This window comes from Rhinolophus hipposideros (assembly GCF_964194185.1).
Source record: "Rhinolophus hipposideros genome assembly, chromosome: 15".
Taxonomy (NCBI): domain Eukaryota; kingdom Metazoa; phylum Chordata; class Mammalia; order Chiroptera; family Rhinolophidae; genus Rhinolophus; species Rhinolophus hipposideros.
In genome coordinates, this window is record NC_138061.1 from 20,521,518 (window position 1) to 20,541,931 (window position 20,414).

The 20,414-nt window shown below is 38.7% G+C and overlaps 1 protein-coding gene across 2 annotated transcripts in view; it reads right to left on the reverse strand.

Moving 5' to 3' along the window:
* Positions 1–20,414, reverse strand: part of SORCS3 (sortilin related VPS10 domain containing receptor 3) — a 541,876-nt gene that overhangs the window by 236,277 nt on the left and 285,185 nt on the right. For both annotated transcript variants that reach the window (XM_081075409.1, XM_081075410.1), the window contains exon 4: positions 18,689–18,847. In XM_081075409.1, the coding sequence (XP_080931535.1) occupies positions 18,689–18,847 (159 nt within the window). The remainder of the gene's footprint in view (positions 1–18,688; positions 18,848–20,414) is intronic.

The window sequence follows — 20,414 nt, forward strand, 5'->3', positions numbered from 1 at the left end:
TCATTCAATAAAAAATGAAGTAGGTTCAGAGAGGTTAAGCCATCCACTCCAGGTAACACATAGGAAAAAGAGAAGCATGGATTAAATCCATGCCTTTTGAATCCAAGACCAATTCTCTTTCCAGAGCCCAGTTCAATGTCTTTCAAGGAGGTACACTTTCAGCTGGCTATTAACTACAAGGTGCTCTCTAAAGTATATACTCTTCCTGACTGATCCTCTTTTATAATAACTGACCTCAGGCAAAGTATGTATTGGGCCCATAATAAGTACCTACTAGGTCCCTTTCTTTGGTGAATCCCCCTCATCCTCCAACATTCAGTTCACTCCCTCCCCCAATATTATGTAGTCATCAAAGACCCTTCCCTACTGCTGGTCTCAGAAAGTTACTCGTTCCTAACGTGCCAAAGACACCATATGTGATTAAGGGTTCATTATTTTCCCTTCCCACCTGATTGAGTTACTTCAGGGAAGGTCTGAGTCTGATTCATCCTTATATTCACACAGGTGCTGCATATAATTATTTAAATCCTTCAAGTCCTCAGTAAAGATTTGCAGTGTGAAAAGTAGGTTCTGGCATGAGGAAATTAGGGTCTTGTTACAGAGCCAAGATGTACACATGAAATAGTGAAGAAGAGGAGATCATTAAACGCTGAGCTGTATGCCTCAGATTTTAATTGCTGTAGAGGTAACCCCCAAGGGAGAGTCTCCAGAAAACAAAGAACTCATATACATCTCCCTCACCCTAATCCTTGAGGTGCCTTCTCTTTCTCCCACCCATTGAGAGCATCCACAAAGGGCTGTTCCCTAAGACTATAAAACAGACATGTTAGAGTCAGGTCATTACCTGATCTAGAATGGATTTCTTAATTGGGATGAGATCATTGATGGAAAAGTCAAGTCTCAGGCCAAGAGAAACAGAGAGAAACATTCACATCTGAAATTCTGAGACAAATTGGAGATTCTCATGAAATTGATGAAGGACAAAACTGAAGATTCTCTTTAGGTTAGTTAAGTTAAAGAAATGAGTTCCTCAAATAGCCTTTATTATTTTATTTTATTTTTTTTATTAGTTTCAGGTGCACAAGACAAAGTAATACTTAGACGTTTATCATTTATATCCATGTGGACCATGTTAAAAAGCAAAGAACTAATCTCCAACCTACATAATAAAGCACAAACTCCCTAGACTAACACTCAAAGGCCCCCACTGGCTGCCCTCAGACTAACTTCCTGACTACTCCCCATCATGCATTCTGTGCTCCACCCCAGCTAAACTACATGCCAATCTTAGCTATAAGATTGGCATGTAGTTTAGCTGGGGTGGAGACCCTTTTCCCCCACCTTCACAACTTTACTTAGGCTGCTTGCACTGCCTAAAATATCTCTTCCATGTGCTAATCTGACAGTTTTCCAGGAACCACACCACCCCCCAAGCCACTTTTTTTCATCTTTCAATGATGAAAGATGAAAGCACCCTGGCTGTCTGAATCTCCCTTTACTTCCACTGAACTCCTGAAGTTTCATCTCTTCAATGGGTTTTCAAGGTAGAAAATTTTACTTATTTAACATTTTAAAGTGACATTTCAGTAGTAAGGATTTTTTTTTTTTTTAATTCTTGTCTCTAATGGCTTACAAATACTTTCTCATACATTAGGTAATTTCACACTTCTCTGAAACTAGTAAAAATTTCCATTTTAGAGATGAAGAGTTACAGTTACTGTACTCAGTCACAGAGGACCAGAATATGGCCAATCTTGGTAAATGTTCTATATGCACTTGAGAAAAATGTGTATTCTGCTTTTGGTGGGTGAAGTGTCCTATCAAAGTCAATTAGGCCAAGTGAGTTAATTGTGTTGTTTGATTCTTCTAAATCCTTACTGGTTTTTCTTTCTACTTGTTCTATGAACTATGAACAAAGAATCAGAAGATTAATTTTAATACCATTTTTAAAAAGTCATACTTATGAACTACTTAGGGATAAGTCTGACAAAAGAGGTGCGGGATCTATAAATTAAATCCTAGAAAGCCTTGCTGAGTAAATGAAAGGGAACATAAATAAACGGAGTGGTATAATATGGCCATGGATCAGAAGACTCAATATTTGTAAAATATCAGTTCTCAAACTGATCTACAGACTTTACATAATCCTAAAATTCCAGAAGGCTTTTTTGGAGGGTAGAAATTAGTAAGTTGATTCTCAAATTCATATGGAAATGCAAAGTACCTAGAATGACCAAGACAACTTTGATACAGAAGAATAACTTGGAAGACTTACTTCAGGACTTTAAGACTTATTATAAAGCTACAATAATCAAGATAATGTGATGTTAGTGTCAAAATATAAAAATAGATGAATGGAATAGAATAGAGTCCAAAAATAGAGAATTGGTTTTTAACAAAAGTGCAAAGGCAATTCAATGAAGATATGCAACAATAATAATACATTTTGACTCATATCTTACACCATATACCTTTTAACTTAAAATAGATCATAGGTCTAAATATAAAACTTAAAGCTGTAAAACATCTAGAAAAGAGCAGAGGAGAAAGTCTTTTTGAAAAGGTTGACTTAGGCAAAGATTTCTTAGATTGACACCAAAATCATGATTGAAAAATAAATAATTAACCAATCATCAAAATTATGAACTTCTCTTCATTGAAAGACACTGTTACAATTAAAAGATAAGCTACAGTGTGTGTGTGGGGGGGGGGAATATGTACAAATCACGTGTCTGATAAAGGACTTTTATCCATAATATAGAAGGACTTTCAACATTCAACTTTCAATTTTTAAATGGGCGAAATACTTGCTCAGGGACTTCACCAAAGAAAATATATAGATAACAAACAAGCACATGCAAAGATGCTCACAACATTCTTAGTCACTGAAAGAATGAAAATTAATCACAATAAGACACAACTACATATTTACTAAATTATTAAATTAAAAAGATTGACCGTAACAAGTGTTGGTGAGAATGTAGAGCAACTATATCTTTTATTTACTGCTAGTAGAAATGTGAAATGGTACAACCACTTGGAAAACAGGCATTTTCTTAAAAAATATGGTCCAGTCACTTCACTACTAGGTATTTGCCAAAGAGAAATAAAAGCATATATTCACACAAAAACTTGTACTGGAATGGTCATAGCATCTTTATTTGCAACAGCCAAAACCTAGTCAACTCAAATGTCTATTAATAGGGGAATGGATAAACCAATTTTGGGATACACATACAACGTATACCAGCCAAAAAAGAAAGAAAAAAAGAATAATCTATTGATATACTCAGCAACAGGGATGAATCTCAAAATAATTATAGGAGAAAAAAGCCATGCAAATCTACAGAATATACTGTATGATTCCTTTTATACACAGTTCTACAGAATGCAAAATAATCTATAGATACAGTAAGCAAATGTGCAAATGTGAATATGGTGAGGGGACAGTGAAGAAGGGAGGGAGGGAGGAATTACAAGAAAACTTTGGAGGGGTGATGGATAGGCTTTTTTTTTTTTAACTGTACTTATGACTGCATGGGTGTGTCCATGTCAAAACTTATTAAATTTGTATACTTTAATTTGTGTAGTTATTGAATGTCAGTTATACCTCAATAAAGTTGTTTATAAAAATATGAAGGCAACTCATACAGTGATGATAGTTTTATTTTAAATGTTTGTAAGCACTTAAAACTGTTTAACTCCAGGAGACCAGGAGAATATCTCAACTCTCCAATACAGTAATTGTATCAAACATCTTTGAAGATAGGTCAGTTCTTCTCCCCAATATATGTGTTGATAAAAATCCATACTTCTATTTTGTAGCACTTCTCACCATTGGCATTAATTATTTATTTGATCAATGTTTATTTTTTCAAGACAGCAGAGATATTAGCATCCTCCAGGTACATAGTAAATATTCAATAAGTATTTGTTGAATATAATATCCTTGACCTGGTATCTGGGTAATAAAAAGCAGGCTGTTGATACCTCCCAGGACATACACTAAAAGGTAAGAAATGGTTTTTGTTCTCTGTGCATTTTTCCCTTGTTTTCCCATTCATTGTATCAATATTCACTTGACCAAAAAAAAAAAATCAATATTTTAAAACATGAATCTTTGTTAAAACATGCTAGACTCTGATATCTGTTAGTAAGTTACCTGGGAGGGAAAAAGGACAAATGTTGTGGCGCAGTTTTCAGTTATTTTTAACGATTAAGTTGTGATACCTGTAAGGGAGATTACATGAATAATGTCAGCTTTGTACCTGGTTATTAAACTGGCATATTCAACATCAAAAAAGAGAAAAATATTGTATAAACCTAAGGATGGAGAGATTATATCGGGAGCAATGATCTATTACTGAAACTTGAAAGCTCCCTTTGGGAGCTAGACCCTCTGGGCTAGAAGGTTCTAGAGCCCATCCATGCCTGAGATAGATGCAGGAGAGAGTCGATTCCTTAAACACTTTTCAGCATCTCGATTATGAAAACATTCAAAACCAATGTTAGTACCACAGTAGTATTTGAAGAATGGAGAGTTAATACATCTTTTTTCTCTCATTCATTCCCCAGCTGCTTATTACAAAGCTTCTAGATTATCACTTCTGGTATCTCTACCAAGCACTTCAAATGAAAAAGTCTCCATTTTTAAAAGCCTTGTTTCAATAACTTAATCAGACGGCTACTGCTTGCTGCTGCCTCCAATGTTCAACATATCAGAAAAGCAGCTAAAGGAAATAGCAACCACAAAGGGAGGTCATTATCCCCTCCGCGGCACAGCTTGGTGGCAGCGCCTACCAAGCCTTCCCCCTCTCTCACTCCATGTTTTTGAGAAACAGGCATCTCCCTTGTCAACAAAGAAACACGCTGTAGGCACAGCCCTTGGTCTTAGATGTTTTTCCAGCCAATCGGACTATCAGATCGATGGTGTCCTTTTGGCTGTTATCATGGTTGGGGTTATCAGGCACCTTTCCTTCCTGTGACTTCTATGCAGTTACAAAGTCTGCTTGTACATGCTATCATTTGTCCCATTTCTTTTCAACCCCACAATTATCAACTTAGTTCGGCTCCTCTTTATCTCTTGTCCGGGGACAGTTTAAGATCTTTGGATGTCCCAAATACTGAGAAAAATGTTGGTCCCTCTACCCCTTAAGTACTTATAAAATGTAAAACTGTAAACTAAAAAGCTTTCCAGTGTGCAAATGTGACAATACCGTCTTTCTAGATTTTTGTTCAACATCTTGATAAGTTTACCTATGTTTCCATAGACAAGTTTGTCTAGGGAATGCTTTCTCTCAAAAGCTGTCTTGCATTGAGTTTTGAAAGGTAAATAGGAGTAGCCAGATGAAGAAGGGGAAAAGCACTCTCAGAGGAAAGCACATGTACTAACTTATTTTGGGGTGAAACCCCTAGTGCATGAGTGAAAGCGGTGTTTGGGACGAGGGGTAGAAAGTTAGACAGAACTATGATGGTCTATATGGTGAGAGAACTTTATCCTCCAAGTTCTGGGGAGGACAATGATGAATTTTAAGGTTTGTCACATATTTAGGTCAACCAAACCTCTTTCTGTAACATCTGGCACATCTGAGATCTACTGACCCTTTCAACTGCAAAGAGAGAACAAAAACAAAGCACCAAAATAAAACAAATCTAGCTTATACGAGCAAATAGCTATGATTCTTAAATATAAGTTTCCATCTGAGATTTCTTTCAAACTCTGTTCCCTCAAAGTTCTTCCCAGTGGTCTTCCTGGTGGGGTACCATCTTTTCTCTTGTACCCTCCATGATTTCCTAGCCTTTCTCAGGGTCAAGGCCAAAGAACAGTTTGAAACCTTCCTGACAGTCTCAGGGCTTCTCATGAGGATGTGCTTTCCATCTCAGGAAATGGCCCCACCCTTATTTTCTTACCTCCCACCCCCATTGCAAATCCTGTCTGGTGGTTGTTTCCATTCCATGTGCCTCAGGAGCCCTCAGGCTACACAGCAGGAAGAGACTCCTACTTTCACAGGACAGTAGAGACACGAGGGACAACTAGCTTTTCATCACTCAGCAACCTTAACATGTATAGATGTTTGGGGCTGAATTCTGTCCCCTCCAAATTCATATGTTGAAGTCCTAATTCCCAGTACCTCAGAAAATCACAGTATTTGGAGATAGGGTCTTTAAAGATAGGGTCTTTAAAATTAAAATGAGGTTATTAGGGTGGGTCCTAATGCAACTAGACTGGTATTTCTGTAACAGGAGGAAGTCAGGACACAGACACACACAGAGGGAAGCCCTTATGAAGATGCAGAGAACAGGCCATCTGCAAGCCAAGGAGACAGGCCTCAGAAGAAAATAACCCTGCAGACACCTTGATCTCAGACTTCCTGTTTTCAGAACTATGAGACCTTACATTTCTGTTGTTTAAGCCACCCCATCTGTGATACATTGTTAAGAAGAGCAAACGAATATGTGACAAGATGATGAACATGTTTTTCCATGGGAATTCCTCTCAGAAGGAACTCTTCTTATGTCAAGACTACCTGGATCAGTGTGAAGAGAAGTCAAAATAGGGGTGGGATGGCCTGTGTCTGGGTCTGGACGCATGGGCTTCCAAGAAGCAGGTGAAGATAAGTGGAGGATTTTTCCCTGCTGTGGGGCAGAAGGTCCATTAAAGCTGGGGTAAGGGTCAATGAGTGTATTAGTTTCCCGTCACTGCTGTAACAAATTACCATAAACTTAGTGGCTTACACAATTTTATTATTTTTAAGTTCTGGAAGTCGGAGGTGTGAAATCAGTCTTATGGGCTTAACATCAAGGTGTCAGCAGGGTTGTGTTACTTCTTGGGGCTCCAGAGGAGAATCCATATCCTTGCCTTTTCCATCCTCTAGACGCTGCCTACGTCCCTTGCCAAGAGGCCTCACCTTCAAAAGACATCCTTCCAGTCTCTGTTTCCACTGTCACATTTCCTTGTGTCTGACTGTTCCTTTTCTGCCTCTCTTTCTGGAGCCCTGTAATTACATTGGGCCCACCCGGGTAATCCAGGCTACTCTGCCCATCTCAAGATCTTTAACTTAATCACATCTGCCAAGTCTCCCTTACCCTGTAGGGGAACATATTCACAGGTTCTGGGGATTCGAAGGGAGACATCTTTTGGGAAGGGGGCATTATTCAGCTTACAACAGTGAGGAAAACCAGAAGGTGGCATGGCTCAGGACAGACTAGGAACACAGAAATGTCACAGGAGACTTTCTGGGTGGAAACCTGTATGCTGAGACCCCTCTTCTTGACTCCACAAACCTTCAGCTACCATCACCTGAATTGCAAAATGCTTGGCACAGTTGGTTAGAGTTCCTTCAGGTGCAGACACTGAGACAAAAATTAAGTAGTTTATTTGGGAGGTGGTATAGAAATGAGGCAGGCAATGGAGGCAGTCAGTATATGGCATATTATAAAGCCAGCTAACTCTGTGGGCAACTGAGCTTAATCCCATTGGGAAGTTCTGAAAAAAACTTTGAACCACGTGCCTCAGAGCCGTCCCACATGAGAAGAAAGGGAGCCAGGGTATCTATACACCAGTTTCCATGGGTGACTGGCTAAATGCTGCTCCCACAGTCTTGGTACTTCTACAGTATGCTCTGCAAAGGAGTGAAGTAGCCTCTACGGGGTTTGGAGAAAGTCCTCCAGAAATGGCTATCATCAATAAATCAACAAACAAGAAGTGCTGGCGCGGATGTGGAGAAAAGGGAACGCTTGTGCACAGTTGGTGGGATTGCAGATTGGTGCAGCCTCTATGGAAAACAGTATGGAGGTATCTCAGAAATCTGAAAATGGAACTACCCTATGATCCAGTAATTCCACTCCTAGGCATCTACCCGGAGAAATCCAAAACTCCAATTCAAAAATCTGTATGAACTCTTATGTTTATTGCAGCACTTTACACAATAGCCAAGACATGGAAACAACCAAAATGCTCATCGGTAGACGACTGGATTGTATAACTGTGATACATTTATACAATGGAGTATTATGCAGCCATAAAGAAAAAAGAAATCTTACCATTTGCAACAACATGGATGGATCTAGAGAACATTATGTTAAGCGAAATAAGCCAGAAAGAGAAAGACAAGTACCATATGATCTCACTTATATGCGGAATCTAAAGAAAAGAATAAGTGAATGAACTAATCAGAAACAGTTCTGGGGACAAAGAGGGAAAACTGAGGGTTGTTAGATGGGCAGGTGGTAGGGATAAGGGGAAAGGGAGGGGATTAGAAAACAGTCGGTAAGCACAAAATGGCCTCAGGGTTTTTGAAAAATAATTTGGGGAACGTAATCAATAATGTTGTAAAGATTTTGTAGGGTATCTGATGGACACGTGTCCCATTTGGGAGACCACCTCAGGGAAGATGTAAATGCTTGATCAATGTACTGTACACCTGAAGCTGAACAATAATGAATGCCGACTACAATTTTATATACATATATAAAAAAAAGAAATGCAAATCTCAGCCATCAGAAGCCAGTGGGAACATACTACGGTGGAACTACCGAATGGACTTGGGCAGGATATCAACAGTGTCTGCTTAAAATTAGATTCCTCACAGAAATCAGCAACATGGCTGAGTTTTGCATCATCACTGATGTGGGGTTGAAATAGTCCATAAATATGAGGTAACAGCTGACATCTGGATTACACAGAAAATGAACATCAGTGGCACAGTGACTTCTGCCTATAGAATTGCCACTATGGCAACTCATTCTGTAGACTGTTCCACAGAAAAAACAGCCTTGAACTCTGTGCTATCTGGCCCTGATTCAGGACTTCTGTGGAGTCCCCATTTCCAGCCTTTCCCTGGTCTGGAGCCAATTTCCCCCTCCTCTCCCACTCTCACCACATTTGGCTTAGACGGAACATCAATCTGCACTGCTACGCATCTCTATTGCTCTTTTGAGTAGATGAAAATGTACTGGATAGAGTTTCTCTCCACCTACTACTTCCTCCCTCGATTAAAAGAGAAAATTTTAAAAGAAATTACAAAGAGAAAACTCGCCAACTGTGTTCCCCCTTTCATTTTCTCCCTCCATTTCACTTTGAGTCCTCAGGCTTTCCCCTCTCTTCCCAGCCATGTATCAGGCAGTTGCGGAGGTTCCACGGCCAAACGTAAGAGGACAATATGCATGTGGGTACTTTTAAATAAGAAGTCAATGTACTATAATTTAATTTTCTCCTTTCACACTAAACCTGCCATTCTTTGCATAACCAGAGTGATAAATGCAGAGTCAGACTTCGTCTTTCTGACATTAATACACATCAGTACTTCAAATGCAAACAATTGTGACATTCGACTTTGTAAAAATTACCAAGTGCACCAACTCTGCTTAATTAAACCATTTAAAAGTTGCTTTTGTTACATTTAATGAATGATATATTATACTGCAATGAAACATGCAGCAATACAAATACTTCACAATGCTTCCAATTAAGACTCACTTCACTTATGCCAATTGACAACACAAGTGTTCCACACTTCATTCAGTGTGTGCATTTTAAATGAACTGGTTACTGAGAAGGGTGCTTCTTTGCTAATGAGTTTTGTAATCAAGGCATCTATTTTAATTTCAAATTGGCTAGATTGGGGAAAATTGCTAGACTAAATGACTGGTACTAATTAGGATTATAAAAATATTCATCATGCTGTGGAATTAACATGGGGGTCTGATTTTCCTACATTTGCATATTGCTTGAGTTTTGGGGGAAAAATCTTGACAAATTGTCTTCTCTTTAGCAAATTGAACAAACACTATATCTGTTTTAGCCCTTCTTTTCATTTAAAGCATAATACATATTCATGATTTGTAAATGAAGTTAAATGATTTCAACTTCTATCTTCATTACCATATTAAAGATGTCTCCATAAGCTTCCTTAAAAATCTTCATATCATAGTATTACCTAGTTAAATGGCAAACATTTTGGTTTAATCTATATATTAACCCAAATGTTGAAACAAACCAATGGGAAAAGTGAGTAAAACTAGACAAAATCTGAAAAAAACACAACCGCCTTGTTTATCTTCTGCCTGACACAGAATTAATTAGTCCTATGGCCTATCATCCATCAGTAAGCAGTTTGATGACTTCCTTCCTCAAAGTCCCACCCGGATCATGCCTTCAAGCTAAGGGGTATAACAGAAGAACTTCTGCATTCATTTGAAGGGCTGGGCTCTTCATGGCTGATTGTGTTGTCTCACTATTGTAAGTGTTCTCTGGGGCTGAGATTCAGTGTAAAATGGCCCATAAGGAATTCTGCCCCGAGTTGGTGGAAAGTTTGTCTACTAGCGATAGTGCTGTGTGGTGGTCTGTGGAGTTGTGTGTGTGGGGGGCGGAGGGGACGTGAACCTCAGCTAAGCCTAGGATAGAGAGCTAGCCAAGCCCCTCACAGGCTGTGTGACCTTGAGCAAGTTAATGTCACCTTCAAGAGTCACACTAAACCTGCCATTCTTTGCATAACCAGAGTGATAAATGCAGAGTCAGACTTCGTCTTTCTGACATTAATACACATCAGTACTTCAAATGCAAACAATTGTGACATTCGACTTTGTAAAAATTACCAAGTGCACCAACTCTGCTTAATTAAACCATTTAAAAGTTGCTTTTGTTACATTTAATGAATGATATATTATACTGCAATGAAACATGCAGCAATACAAATACTTCACAATGCTTCCAATTAAGACTCACTTCACTTATGCCAATTGACAACACAAGTGTTCCACACTTCATTCAGTGTGTGCATTTTAAATGAACTGGTTACTGAGAAGGGTGCTGACCTGTAACTTGAAAATAATAATTCCCATGAGGATTCCTATGAGGAATCCTATGAGGATTCAATGTAATAATATACATAAAAGCACCTGTCAGTGCCCATATGCAGGAGATACTTAAGCACATATATCTCCATTTCCGAGAAGCACCTGTATATCCAGCACTGAGTAACAGGGAGTGTAAGGGTTACTCGGCGCAAACCTTAATTCCCTGCGTAGGTCTACACCTCTTGGCTCCAGAGTATCTGTTTCCATTACAGCTGTCAAATCAAATATCCAAATACTAATTCAATTTGGGATATAGCTGCAAAATTCATCTGAAAACTACCAGAATAAATCACTTCCTTAACATCTATCTATAGTGGGTGCTTCTAAATAATAAAACCTATATCTATCACTGAGTTATAAATAATATAGATTGAAGTTATATCCAACAAGAGTACACTTTTTGTTAGGAGAAAAAATATAATTCCTAGAGTTTCACAGTTCAACAGGGACCATAGTGAACAGCAAAGCTGAAGAAAAGAGAAACCACCAACTCAGTGTACTCCTAGTTTAGGGGAATTTTCCCCTATGCCACATTGCCTCTTGAAAAGGTATTGAAATAATAATTTGAAATGATTTTACCTAAATCGGTGCTATTCACACTTAAAATCTTTTTTAAAAGCACTGCCTTATAATTAGGACTGAACGTAAGCTATTCAAGGTAGATTACTTTTCAGAATATTTTAATTATAAAACTACTCTAATGAAAGTATAGAAAATTTGGAAAACAAATGGTGCGAAAAAAAATCCATAAACATAATCCCATCATCTTAAGAGAAACGAGAACAATTCTATTCTTTCTAAATGTTTCTCCTTCCTTCCCTCTTTGCTTCCTTTGTTTTTCTTATTTTATTTTTGTATGCCTGTATTCAAAGAGTACTACTTTATTTAATATGTACTATGTATGAATTTATATATACATGTATATATACATATACACATATATAACATATGTAACATAAGATCTATATGTAATAAATAGGCATTAAAATGTATCCATGCTGCTACATGGTCACCATGACCACCATTTTAATGGCTGCATAATATTCTTGCAAATGCGTATAGTCTGATTTAAAGTCCCTTATGTTGAGACTTCACTAAGTTTCTATCCAGTTTTTCCCATTATGAATGACTTTGATAAACATTATGCCTAAAGCTTCTGGGTATTATTCCATTGCTATAGTCTCAAAAGTAGAGTAACTGAATCACTGGATCAAAGTTATGAATATATACATATCTTCTGATACACATATCATGAAGATTTTTCCTAGGAAGGAAAACTTATGTGCACAACATCAATACTACTTCAGAATATGAGTTTCACCACAACTTCGCCAGCATTGGTTATTTTTCTTATGGCCCAGAAAGGAGCACATTTTTAAAAATGAAAACTGTTAATTTTAAATGAGCATTTTTTTAAGTTTCCTATGAATTCTCTGGATTAATTATTCAGTATTAATGAACTCTTACCTTTGGTTTAGTCTAATCTTCTGTTGTTAATACTTTAAAAAATTCTCTTTCTCTGTTACTTACCTCACTTGCTACTTTCCAACCTTTCTCCTAAGGAATTCATCTTGTATCTATTCCTTCACCAGTTTAGCCAGTCATCAATTACCAACATAAAATTAGAAATGACCATGACTGATAGCAGCCCCACAGGGGTGTGAAAGATAATTGCTGGAAAAGTACACATGGTATATTCTGGGGTGCTAGTCATGGTGTGTTTCTTGATTAGGGTGCTGGTTTCATAGGTGTAGTCAGCTTGTGAAAACTCTCTGAGCTCATGAAATGTGCACTTTCCTGTATGTGTATTACACTCTGGTTTAAAAGGTTTGAAGATTGACCCCGACTTTAAAAGACTAGGTGCTGCCATACTGGGGTCAGTGGTCAAGATGGACGCAGAAAATGGAGAAACGATAGAAGGCATGATCAGGTCAAGTAGACAAGATCGTAAATCTAGAAAGGCTTGCAACGGAAGAAACAAGCAGAAAAATTCCCGAGTCCAACTGAAAAACTGGAAACCTAGGGTCAGAATTAGGCAAAGAGGTCAAAGTTAGGAACATTGGGTAGAAGTGGGAGCACAAAGAATCACTGCATGTGTGAGGACAAGGTGACTCCATGTAGAAAGTAGGTAGAAGAACACAGAGAAGGCCATGAAGCTCCATGGTTCCACCTCCTCACCCACCTGTAGCTATAATCGCCTCGTTCACAAAAATACTACCATGGCTGAATTTCTACTGTGAGCACAGTTGTTTGAGAAAGATGTTGCTGGAAAAAAGTATCTGAGTACCCTTCTTAATACATACATATATACATACATACATACATACATACATACGTACATACAAACAGATATACATGTATACACATACACTACATCTTCCACTATTACAGCAAATGTCCTTTTCTCTGGAAAAAAAAAATGTGTCAAGTTACTAAAATGAACACCTAGAAAGTAGAGGAAAGGAACAGAAAGTCTGGGACATGATATAGGAAAAGCAGGCTTGGAAAGACAAGGCCACCAAATCCATGTTTGCTGAAGGTTAGTCCATTGAGCTAATGTTCTCGTGAACAATGTGAACATGGGTGGAGAACCTTACTGCACCCCTCTCATTGAATGCAAGTTAATATTCTACATTAAACCAGTTATTTCATTCAGAACTTAGCCCAAATAGATTAATGGTATTATTTAAATAGTACAGTGGTTGCTCCACCTCCTTTACAAAAAATAGGGCCATTCTAGGTCCACTGTTTTTGTTTTCTACAGGAAAATGGCCTCATGGAGACTGGTGTTTCTATGGTGATGGAAATAGCACATCTTCAATGTACTGATGAGGCATCTGTAAGAGCAGTGTCAGCTTGTCATTGGTGAGTGGGACTGGATTTTCTTCTCTTAAATGATATGCAAATGATTGTATAGGCATGGAAGAGGTCCTAATGAAAATGCAATGTTTTTCTTTAAATAAAAAGTGTCCTTCAGTCCTACGCTTATTCTATGGAGGATAAGCTTCAAAATCATGTTCATCCCTAGTTAATCCCCAACAGCGTTAGCCCCATCAGGTGGGGAGACGTGATGCCTATTTTTGTCAATGGCTGCTAAGGAAAGTTATCATCACCTGCTAATCCTGGAGGCTCTGAATACAGTTACATTTCTAATCTGAGAGTGTATATGAGCATATAAATGAAAGAAACATCTTCATTTTTATCCAGCACTGCAGAAATACAGGTTTAAACTTCCTTTTGAATTTTCAGGTCCTCCAAACTACAGATATACTCTACTTCCCCAGGGCCCTGCTTGTGTATGACGTGGCAGCCCTAGGTAGGATCCAAGCAGCAAAGCCCACATGGAACCACTATCACCTCCTCCACTGTGAACCCTGTTTTGCAAGTGACCAACTGCCTCGGCTTCTTAACCTGCTATTGAACTTGGCTGGTAGCAGGTGATCAAAAAAAAAAAACCATAGTTGCACACCCACCTCCCCAACTACTGTAACAGCAACGTATCATTAGTGTGCTAGTACTTCAGAAAGTGGTTTTCACTTTGAAATTATTGGATATTATAGAATAGCATTGTCCAGAAGTGTCTGAAAAACAAGAGTCTGAAATCCCATTGAGTTCCTCATCTCTGATCTCCAAAGCCAGCTGTATTTGTTCAAGTTTCATTTTGCCAAGAAGATAAATGATAATAAAGAGCTTTGCAATACCACCTCTTATGCAGAAAACTAGCTATTGTCAGCCCTTTATCTCCGTGGGAAGCCCCTGTGCCAGGATGTACACATCTGTGAATGCATGAGCATGTGCCCATTTTTTAAAAAACTACACTCTCTTGACAAAACCAGCTTTCTACAGCAATGAGTATAGCACCTAGCTATCTATTTATAGGATTGCAATGTCCTCAAAACCTATCTCCAAAAATTTTCAGGTTTAATAAGATTACTGAACACTCCAGGTAATTCAAAACATCACAAGGTAAGCTATTTCAGTCATCAGTGAGAAACTAGCCTGATGAAAACAAAACAAAACAAAAAAATCCTTCCTTTTAAATAATTGGTAAATATACAGCCCTCAAAAGATTTTCTAGCGCTTTGGTTCTCACAGGAGAGGAGAAAGGAAAGGAGGGGAGGGAAGAGGAGGGGATTAGCTTTTCTTTTATTATTCCAAATTGGTCAACCATAACCTATTATTTTCGCTGGTTGTGTTTTAATTGCAGAGATTCTTGTAAAGCATCTCCAAAGATTCTTATATCCAAGAAAGAATCTCTTGTCTTTACTAAGTTTCTGAGTCTTTTTATATTAAAATTCAAGATTACAGGAAAATCTGTAGGGCAGAGGAGAAGCTGGCACAGGAATTGGCAGGAATTTGGGACTTTCACAGGGAGTCCAGGATGGAAGGACTTGATCAAAAGCCCAAGTCAAGCTGAGCGGGATACAGAAAGGACTTTGCTGTATTGGTACTATCAGAAGTGGAGAGGCATGGCCCTCCCACACAGTCAAGTGCAAGGTGCATTTGCCCCTTACCTCACTATCCCTTTGCAGCTTTGGAAGTTGGAAGGCTTGTATGATCTTCACCCACAGTCTGACCTTGACACCAAGGCAAGGTAGCCATGTTTCCCAATTGACTCAAAAGCTGCCATTGGGCACCTCAACTAACACAACGCTATGTGCATCACTAAATTTCTAGATACAATTTTGTTGTCTCCAGAAGGTATTTTCCTAGTTCCGCTGCAGGAGACTTGCCAGGAGATCTCGCTTGGTAAAGGCACTGCTGGGGAACTAGGAAAATGCCTTCTGGAGAGAACAAAATTATATCTAGAAATTTAGTGGATATTAAATTGGATATTGTCCCTTTAAAATATCATCCAATTAGGTCTTTTGTAATACATACAACAGAATGTGATAGCCTGACCGATTCTAAAGAAATTGCTAGTGCATTTCATCAAAGGCACAATAATGGAAACATCGATTCACTCCTCATCACAAATATGTCCCTTTGATGCTGCAGTTACCTTAACACTAGCACTTTTCATTTTCTCTAGAAGAAACCAGCTGCCTTGTTGCATGCACATCAGACAAGGCTGCAGTCTGAAATAAGAAATTGTATGTCAATCTCCACTACCTTACATCTTCATTTGCTGCTGCATCGTGTCACTTTCCTTGACTCTAAACTGATAAATTACCCCCCAAATAAAGACAAACTCTTCTGCAACCTGGATGACTGGGTCTGGGTGTTTCATGTCATCTCTGCAAACATTGCCAGAGGCATCATCTGCCTCTTCACACCGCTTATTTAAAAGAATGACAGGGCACCAGTTCGAAACTTTACGGGCCTGAAGAATATTCAGCCACTTTACACAAAAGGTATCAACAAGAAAGAGTACCGAAGGGATAATGCATCCAGAAATGTGCAGTGTGGTGAGGAAAATCCATCCACACCCACTGCCACATTTCCAAATATTTTGACTAAGTGTAAAAGTAGCCCCCAAGTCTGGAAGTGTTTCGAATGCATTATATCCACAAGGGTAGGTCCTTTTTGAGCAATGCCCCAAATGTTCTCACTGCTGTGGCGATGGAGAAAAAGAATACTCCTTCTGGATAAACACAAGGCACACTGCATTTGGGTTATCAACCTCTTGGCATGAGAGGTCTGCTGCTTCTATTGTGGCTTGTTTTTGAGTAAATAAAAACATGGTTTAGGACTCCTGAGCTGCTTCTAAGTAAATTACCATCCAGCCATGGAACAACATGCAAATCATTTGTTTTTTTTCAATATAGCTTCAAAATTCCTGGCTATCCTAAGCATCTAAACTCACAGACTACCTGACATTTGGCTAAGTCTTTCATACAATATCCACTTGATGCCATGAAAGAAATGTGTTTGCAATGGCTTTTGCTCTGCAAATGTCATGTGGGTGTCCTTAGGGGATTGCAGTAAGCACCCGACGCCCACCTCAAGGCTCCATTAATGAGAGATATAAAGGTTATGTTGAAATTATTGTTTAAAGGTGCTGACATCACACATGCACACACACGCACACACACTCACTCACATATACAGTCACATATTCAAATATACACTGAAGAGTAACTGCTTTAGGATTGAAGAGAGAACAAAGAGAAGAAGCTATTTCAGCCAAGATTATTCTGTGGATATCTCTATGCAAGACAGGGCTTGGAATTTTCTATTTTCCTTTACTGATTGATTCCACAATGTTATTACACAATCATTTGACATCAAGCACTGTACTTAGGTTCTGGAGATGGCAGGAAACACGAAGAAGAATCATCTAAAGTCCATTGTCTTACATTTAAGGTGACCAGCAATAGAGGGCTTGTTACCATAGCATTTATGCATTCATCCACTAATCCGCCGACTTCACAAATATTTACCGAGCGCTTATTAAGTACCACGCACTGTGCTAGGGACTGGTGTTACACAGTGAGCAAAACCAGACACGGTCTTGCCTTCCAGGAGCTTGTGATCTAGGGAGTAATGAAGATGATCCAAAAATCACATGAATCAACATAGAATCTCAACCATGACAGGTATTTTGAAGGGTTCCTGATCGTCCTTCTCACAGCGCTATGAGAAAGAACATCAAGGATGGTAAAACTTTGTCAAAGAATTTAGGGAAGAAGTCCTGAGGAAGTGATACTAGATCTGCGATTTGACAGTGGCGAGGTTTACTTTAGGGAAGAAGATTCTAGGCCGAGGAAATAGACCAAGGGAGACAGCTGGGGTGAGGGGCTGAAGGAAACCATCCAAGGGGAAGTGATTCAACAGTGAGTCAAGAGAGAGAAGGAGGGATCAGACCAAATAGGTGCTTACAGATCCTACCGAGGACTTTGGTCTTTTTTCTGTGAGCAGTGAGAAAATGCTGAAGGACTTGTAACAAAGTCATGAAGTCATAAGATCTAAATTCGGGAAATATATTGTCCAGGTTGCAAGTATGAACACACTGGAAGAGGCTCTGGCAATAATTCAAACGACAGATGTAACCTATGTTTGAGGGGGGGTGGTAATAGAACAAAGTACATGGGAATCAAGAAATATTTAGAGATGAGACTTGACGGATTAGAGATGCTGGGTTAGGAACAAGGAAGTATTAAGGATGACTCCCAAGTTTCTGACTTTTTCAACTAAATGGATACAATTAGGGAATACAGGAAGAGAAACAGGTTTCTTGTGGGGTGGGGGGGAGAAATCCAAAGTTCATTTATGGAGTTGTTGAATCAAGAGGCTTCTGAGACATACAAAGGACAAGGTCAAGTACACATGGATATGGAGCTCAAACAGGAAGACTTATTGGCCCTCTATATCTGGAATGCACTTTTAGAAAATAACAAAATGGACATATTTGAGGTTCTGCTTCCTTTGCTAAACTCAGAACAATGGTATATTCAAATCTTACCAAATCAAGGCAGCATGGCGTGATGGAATACACCCTTGACTTGGAATCTGACAATGTGCATTCAAACCCTGGCTCCTCCAGCTATGAGCTGGGTGCATTTGAACAACTCTATTTACAACAGTCACTATAAAATTATTTCGAATACATATTTGCCGCTTTCTTCACAGGGCTGTTTTAAATGTCAAATGAGTAAAGTTATAGAGAAAACCATCTTGTATCTGTGAAATCATAAAGAGCAGTGCCGATAAATGAAAGATACCTGCCTGCAAATTTTGATACTAAAGAGGACAAAGGAAAGTTAGTTGCTGCAAATAAAATCGACTTGGTTGGAATAATGAAATGTCACTTAATCCCCTCCAAGAATTGGATTGCATAAACAAAGTGGCCCTGGGTGACGAAATGTGAATGAAAACAGTTTTTGTTCACCTTTTGATCCAGACTGTAGGCCAGCACCCAGTCTTCTTGCCTGGGATGAAAGAGCAGGCTCTGGATATAGAAGGTGAGCCGGTATTTCTGATAGGTCGCCCCTTCGTCTGAGCTTATCAATATGCTGCTCTCCATTTCAGGATCACTAAGAAGCATGATCTAAAAAAAAATAAAATAAAATAAAAAGGAGAGGAGAAAATAGATAGGGTTAGTAGGAGAGAATAAATACAAGAAATTAAAGCATAAATATAAAGTCATCTGTACTTGTATATCACCACATAGAAAGGGGTGTCTGGGCCTCTATATGAAATATTGGTATTTTTCCCCCTGATTTAGTCCTTCATTTTCTGAATTGAGCTGAAATATTGTGCAAGGTTAGGTCTGCATACAAATGAGGTTTCATTTTTTTGATGTCTCTCCTTTAAGTACTGGAATCATATTCTTATGGTCCTCTGTCCCCTGACCTTGGGGACACCTGTCTTTCCTCCTCTTCCCCCACTCAATTCTCCATGTCACTCTTCATCACACGATTGCTTTTTTTGCTCTTTAATCATGAAAAGGATTCCCTTATGATTGCACTGTGTATTTTGTTCTTTCTGAATTGTTTTAGTGATTCAGTTGATTGAAGTGGTTTCATGATCCCTTTGTTCTCAATATTTTCCAAAGCACATATCTCCAAAGGACCTTGAGGCAAATCCTGCTGCTCAAGAAAGTTTGTCATCGCCAAGCCAAATGAACAGAAAGGTGTAGTCTCAGGTTTTGGCAGCAGAGAAAGCAGGTTCAAATCTGAACACTTTTCTGTTCCTGTTGTGCCACCTTGGAAAGTGACTTAACCTCTAGAGTCCTTGGTTTCTACAACAATGATTGAGTATGATGATACCCATACTGGTTTTGAGCACTTGGTATAATGAATATTCTTGACAAGCAATAGCTATGATTGTGATTTACCTTTCGATACTTACTTAAAAGCCCTCCCATCCAATAGGTACAATCTGGCTTCTACTTATAGAAACTCAATGACACTGGGCTCACTAAAAGTGTCACCGACTTTCCAATATTTAAATCCAACAAACACTTAGGCACTCAGACCTTTTCTTTGGCTAAACTAAGAATTTTTGATTCCACTGGCAATTCCATTCTTCTTGAAGCATTCTCTTCCAGGTGCTTCTGTAACACCATATTTGTCTTGTCTTCCTTTTCATCCCTTTTGAACTCAACTTTCTCTGTTATCCCTATGATATCACCATTCCTCATCCCTCAGCTTAATCTTCTTTTCTTTTCATTCAACATACTGTTCCTCAGTGACTTCTTTCACTCTTGCTTTTATTTTCCTCAATTACCATCTTTCTAGGGACAATTCATAAATTAAATCTCAAACTGCGGTCTCCTCAGTTTCAGAGTTGAGAACTTAGCTTCCTGGTTGATTCTTCTATTTGGATGTCTCACGAACACCTCAAACTCAACATGTACCTTCACAATCTGCATCACCCCAGCTTTATTACTACTCCCATCAGCATTTCCTGCCTGGCTTACTGTTTCTGTCAACCATTTATGTGTAGCCAAAAGCCTGATAGTCATCCTTAACTCTGCTTTTTCACTTACCTCCTAAAATTAATCCCTGAGCCTTGTGTATTTTACCTTCTAATTAGCTCTAAAATCAGATCCATTCTGTCCCTGCCAATTGTGATTACCTTAGTCCAAAATGTGATGATTTCTGTACTGGATT